This window comes from Zalophus californianus, chromosome 12, assembly GCF_009762305.2.
Source record: "Zalophus californianus isolate mZalCal1 chromosome 12, mZalCal1.pri.v2, whole genome shotgun sequence".
Lineage (NCBI taxonomy): Eukaryota > Metazoa > Chordata > Mammalia > Carnivora > Otariidae > Zalophus > Zalophus californianus.
The window spans coordinates 51,540,656-51,547,169 of record NC_045606.1 but is presented as its reverse complement, the minus strand read 5'-3'; the positions used below and the strand labels follow the sequence as shown (position 1 = coordinate 51,547,169).

General features: G+C 38.5%; 1 protein-coding gene across 4 annotated transcripts in view; it reads left to right on the top strand.

The window, feature by feature from the left end:
* The first annotated feature begins 280 nt into the window (after positions 1-280).
* Positions 281-6,514, top strand: part of TMEM196 (transmembrane protein 196) — a 52,099-nt gene continuing 45,865 nt past the window's right edge. For 2 of the 4 annotated variants that reach the window (XM_027573036.2, XM_027573034.2), the window contains exon 1: positions 281-1,281. In XM_027573036.2, coding sequence (XP_027428837.1) covers positions 1,135-1,281 — 147 coding nt within the window. In that variant the 5' untranslated portion in view covers positions 281-1,134. Of the gene's footprint in view, positions 1,300-6,514 lie in introns of all 4 variants that reach the window. The other 2 variants (XM_027573035.2, XM_027573033.2) reach the window with 1 other exon arrangement.

Sequence of the window (6,514 nt, the reverse complement as noted above, 5' to 3'; positions counted from 1 at the left end):
GCGCTCCTTATGAACAGGCTTGAGTCTACCTCTTTAGAAAGAGGTATTCCTGGGTGAGAGTCCTTAGGAGTCCTAGCGAATTTAGGAGTCTGGCCTTTCTCCACCGCTCAGCTCTTTCTGTCTTTTTTCCCCAGTGCGCCCCCACCCTACCCCGTGTACACGCAGAAGAAAGTTTTACACAAAATGAGCCCCACGTTGACGTAGGCATCCCTCCCCTTCCATCTGGATAAAAGCCCAGAAGGGAGCTAGTAGGGGAGGTGCGGAGATAGGGATCCTTTGGATCACTGTGGTCAGGGTCCCGAGGCGTGGCCGATCAGGAGCCAGCCAAGAGTAGACCCACAAACATATCAGGCTTTTCCTTCCTCCATCAACCTCTCAAATCCCAATGAGGTCACTGAAATGAAAGAGAATCAGACCAAGAGAGAGGGGGAGGAAGAGGACGACGACGAGGGAGAAGAAACCCAGACGGAAAAAGGCCATCAGACAAGGTCGCTTTTTCTGGCGACACAGCAACTGCGAGGAGCGTGGTACTGAATATATCCGCCCGCTCAGCCTGCGGACCGAAGGACTCGCAGAAGCACTTTGTGTTACCACGAAAACAAAGGAGAGGAGACGGGAGGGAGAGAGAGAGAGATTGAAGCTCTGAGCAGTTCCGCTTTGGATCTCCGGGAAACAAGGTTCATCTCCTCCGCAAGGAAAAGAAAGAGGAGCCTGAAGGGTCTGGGAGGTTAGAAGGGAGCAGGTTTCCTGCGGAGACTTGGGACGCGGCAGAACTCTGGACAGCGCCTCGCGAGCGGGGCTCATTGCTCCCAGCTCCTCCAGGTTTCTGGCTCCTTCTTGAAAGCCCTTCTACCAGTGCACTCTCCTCTCCTGGACTCCGACCACCAAACCCAGGAAAATCCTACGATTCCTGTCTGAACGTGCCAGGGGGTGGAGCGACTCGGCCTCTGGCCCGGTCCGGGAAGAGGGTCTCCGGTTCTGGAAATCTAGTCCTTGTGGATAATGCTTCGCTGGTGAAGAAAGAAAAGTTTTGGGGTCTGGTTGGGGGCGGAAGGGGTAAGGAAGATAGTGGAAGGAAGAAGGTGGATGGTTGGTTTCCCTCTCTGATCTGGAAGGAATGATGACCGAGGAAGGATGTGCACCAGCGGCCAGATTATTGGGAGCCTCTTGGTGCTCTCTGTGCTGGAGATAGGGCTGGGGGTGTCCAGCGTGGCCGTGGGGGCGGTCAGCTTCAGCCTGGCCCTCCGAGAGCACAAGCCGCAGCTCGGAGACTCGTCCCCGGTATGGAGCGGGGTGTGTGTACGTTGAGCCATTTCACTCTCTCTTTACCTCTTTACGGTGATGGTCAGTGTGCGTGCGTTAGTCACTCCCTCCCTGGGGAGGAAAATCATAAATCTCCTCTGGCTTGCATGTAGGTTCTTGTTGGCAGACTCTGCCTTTTTATGTTGTCCTTTTATTTACTAATTGTTTTTTTTTCCCCCTCTTACCTTGGCCTAAGACCAAATTAAATGGCTTTGTTTCAAGTTGGGGGTGGGGGAGGGGAGTTTCCACTAGCTGAAGCTGCATAAGGCTGCTTAGTGGTGCTGATTAGGGAGTCACACCTGTCAAGGGCAGACTCACTTAGCCTGTTTCTTTTACAAGGAAAATCAAAATGAAAGTGTTACATCATTTTCTTGTATCAGGAACAAGCAAGGGTAGATTTGTGCATTTATTTCTGGGCAACAGGGTCCAAGGTACAGTAAAGGCAGCACTGATACAACAAAAAGAAATGTGTGAGTGTAAAAGGAGTATTTTATCCCAGAAAACATTGCTCTTAATCTTTCTTTGCTAGCTTTCTGATACTTCACATCTAAAAACTCTTTTGTAAGTTCTAGGCAATAAGTTAAACAATGAATGGTATGATATGTAACAACATTCTAATTGGAGAATAACTCAGCTTAAATAGTACCTAATGCTCAGAGAAAATGTCATAATTTCCTCTAGGTCAGATGTCAGACCCAATGACCTTCTTGTTTGCTTTGGGTGAATCTCCAGGAAAGCCTCAGAGACCCACTCCTTCCACCAACGATCAATAAAATAACTGCACTATTCCTAGCGTGGACCTAATTGTGAAAATAATTTTTTCTTCTCCTTTAAGTTATATAACTTCTATATCCTTCTTGGTTTCTAGTTGGATTCCAGTTTCCAAGATAATTTAATAAGATGCTATTCTGTCACTGATGATCAATAGGTGTAATTAACAATCATGGTTTGGTTATTTGTGCTTTGAGTCACTGAGGGGAAAAAAATGACTATGGGTTTAAGAAAAATCCTTTTGAAGTAATTCATTCTTGAGGGAAGTTCTAGTATTTGAAAAAGTGGTACAATTGTGCTTTGGAAAAATAGTTTTTATATTTTAATTTTTCAAAATGAGGCAAATGCTTTTAAATTGCAGAAGTTAAAAGGAAAAGTAAAAATGGTACTCAATTTCAACACTGACTTTTTCCTAAGAATCCTTGTTCTGAATTCAATAAGTTACTATCAGCCTGCAAATAATTACCTTTTTCTTTATTACATAATTTTTCATCAACATACACTTTAAACTTAAATATGAAAGGCTAAAAGGCAAACCTTAAATTTGGTCATTTTATATCTTATATATTATTATTATTATTTAAACAGAAACAGAAATAGGCTTTAAAACTTCTATCAGACAATTGTCAAAATGAAATAGAATACCAACATTTAAAACAAAAGGGAGAAACCTTTTGATGGCTCACAAGGGAGAAGACTCAAATACTCTTCAAATCACTTCCCCTTTTAAATGCAAGAAATTGGGTGAATAAACATAGGTTTTCTCTAAATAGTATTAGTATCCATTTTATTTTCAAGAATTAAAAAAGTGGTTACATTTGCTTGGTATCGCATAAGAAAAATAATTATTTTTTTTCTTCCCAGACTATTTACCATTATCTAAATGAGTCAACATATGTATTTGTACAAAAAAATTAAATTTTTGAATCAGCTCAATAAAAAGCAAGTAAAAGAATAATATGTACAGTCATTATCATAAAGAATTAGTTCCATTTTCAACTGGTTCTTTAGAGTAACCAAAATTCAGCTAGGATCCTCAAACAATAATTTTGAATTCTGTCATCTGGTTCAATAAAAATTTTTAAAGAATGCATGTAATTGAATGAATGGATTTGAAACTAGGAGGCCCAAACTGGTCACTTTTTGATCATTTTTATAAACTCAAGTTAAAAAAATCAAATTTGTGAAGAAATACTCAGTTTTGATCACTACTTATTACATTATAGACTTCCTAAATTGATTTTTTAGATTGTTTTTCAGAGGTCATTTGTGATATAGTCTGAATTATCTCTTATATCTGTCAATGATGAATTCACTTAACCAGTATCAATAGAGGGCTTACCATGTGCATTTTACTATTTAACACAAAGACCATTAAGATGAATCAGAATACCTAGCAGAGGAAACAAGAGGAGTACATCACTAACTTTATCAGGGGTGAGAAATTAAAGTTTGACCTTAGAGAGCTACAGGGGCAGATAAAGAGGAGAGAATTTGGGGAGGTCAATGAAATATCCATGGGAGAACAATTGTTTTCTCTTGATCTTGACAGTTTACTGGGACTTGTAATTTATGTATCACAGTGTTAAATAATGCATCACAGAGTGAAATCTGAAGTCTACCTGGGTGCAGATCCCAGATCTGTCATTTACTATCTGGATGACTACCAAAGTTTCTCATATTCTGTAAAATAGTGTTGTTAAACGGCACAAATGAAATAATGCTCTTACTAAATGCATGGTGTGTAGTAAACATTTAATAAATGCAAGCCACTAATACTGGGTGCACAGACTGGCAGTGAAGGGCATGAGAAATGAGAGCCTTTCAGGCAGCGTGGATGAAGGCACAAACTGAGATGGTATGGGTTATGTTCCAGGTGGAAGAGGCTCTTCTATTTTTCTGGAGCTTATGTGTGAGGGGAAGATAAGGAAGGAAAGAGTGGCTGGGGCCAGACCACAGGAGGCTGTGTGCCAGTTGAAAGCAATAGATTTATTTCCTCATATTTTTAATAATAATAATAATACCACCAATTCTTACTTCCCAAGGAGATTCAAGGAGATGCAGAGGAAAGCTAGATCAAAAATTATCACTCTCTTTGGTATTTTATGAATTTAAAAATCTATATTATTTATGAACATTAGATGGGATTTTATAATTAACCTGTCATGATAACCACAGTCTATAATCAGAGTGTGTTTTGATTGGTGCCATGAAGTTTTTTTCAATATATTATTGTCATTATTACAAGATCTTTTAATTAAATTTTAGAAGTCAGATAAAACTGTACTATGAAGGTATTACTTTTTATGTATGGATTCTGACATCATAAGCTTTTTATCTAGGTCAAGTACACTAAGAATTCAGGCAACTATTTTGATCTTTGAACCCAAAAACACACATTTTTTAAAATGTGGTTTAAAAATAAAATAGTAAAATAAAATAAAGAGCTTAAAAATCCGTGGGATGGATACTTATATTTCCAGTCACTATTTCATAATCAGGCAAGGGTGCTTCCTGTGATCAGTATGGGCAATTAGCAGGAAAAAAAATTATTTCACTATCATTTCATAGAGAAAGAAAGCTGTAAATGCCTTATAGGATTTTAGCTTCTTCTTATTCACTTGTTATAGCTGATAGAGTCACCTGTTGAAAGCCTAAAAGAAGACATTACTGCTAGATAACAATGAGAGAACCATTGGGTAAACTGTTTTGGAAAGACAGTCATGTAAAATATAATTGATGTGTAAGATTTATTGACAGAGTTAAATAGACAGGGCTGTTTCCAAGTTGCTATGTGATAGTCACTTTTCTCCATCTCCAGTGCATCATCTCTAATGGAAATAGACTGTATTTAGTAGTACACAGATTCATGGTTCCAAGAGGATTTATTTTTTGTTGTTCTAGATTGGCACTTAGAAATATAGAGATTCAGGGCGCCTGGGTGGCTCAGATGGTTAAGCGTCTGCCTTCGGCCCAGGTCATGATCCCAGAGTCCTGGGATCGAGTCCCGCATCAGGGGGAGCAGGGAGCCTGCTTCTCCCTCTCCCTCTGCCTCTGCCTCTCTCTCTCTCTCTCTGACTCTCATGAATAAATAAATAAAACATTAAAAAAAAAAAGAAATATAGAGATTCAGATGGTTGTGTCCAGAACAACATCTGGTGCTCAGTTGTATTTGATATATACCATACCAAATTCCAGCCACCTATATCTGATAATTATTCTATAAATCAAATGTATTAAAAAGAAATTTTCTTTTTTTTTAAGATTCTATTGATTTATTTGTCAGAGAGTGAGAAAGAGAGAGCGCACAAGCAGGGGGAGCGGCAGGCAGAGAGAGAAACAGGCTCCCTGCTCCCCCTGATGCGGGACTCGATCCCAGGACTCTGGGATCATGACCCGAGCTGAACACAGACTTAACTGACTGAGCCACCCAGGTACCCCTAAAAGGAACTTTTCTAAGCCTTATTAACCTCACATGTAAACACAGTCTTCAGAAAAATTTTATCTAAATCATACAAAGTTTGGATGATTTTTATTGCTAATTTTTCTAGACAATACTTGATTTGTATAACTTTCTCCACTTAGTAAATCTGATACTTTAGGTGAGTGAAATTTATAGCATAATCAAGGCTACCTGTTATGTGGACTCCTGATTCACCATGGCAACAACCCAGCCAATTGTAGGTTTGTGTTGAAATCCATCTACTGTACCTTCCGATCCATACTACAGCAATATAAGAGAGGTGCTATAAATAATTGAGAGCTGCCTCAAAATATTATTTTTAATAATTAAATCTAGTCCAATTCATTTAAGGGATAACAAATGAAACAAGGTCAAAGAAACCTCTCAAACATTTGAAGTTACTTCAAATGTATAAAATTTGAAGCTAGTATGTCTCTAATCAGATGATATATCACTTTTCTCCAGATTCAAAACATATAACTTAAAGGATTCATATTGCCTAGCATGAGATGAAATCATTGCCCCATCCTCATAAAAAACTACAAATATACAAATATTATAACCAATTTTAGGATTAGTTTTAGTCATATAAGTAATTTAAGCATAAATTCTCATTTCAAAGGGTTAACAAGAGAATCAAAGCTGACTTCATCAAAATTAGCCACAATTATAAATTTAGTGTGTAATCTCATAGATATTTCCCCGCATAGGAATAGTATCATTTGAACATATAGATCAATTTTAAGTTTTTGGATAGAATAAAGCCCATTTGTGGACTCTGTAGAGCCCAGATAAAGAATCTCTTATCTGATTCATACTGTTATTCTCAAGTGCCACTTTTATCTACTGGGGTTAGGGCTATTAGATACTTGGCAATTAAATCAGTTAGACAAGCCAAACTACTAGGAAGTGTAATTATTATTCAAGGAACCATATTGTGTGCCAAAGAAAGACAAATAAAATGTCTATTTCTGGTAT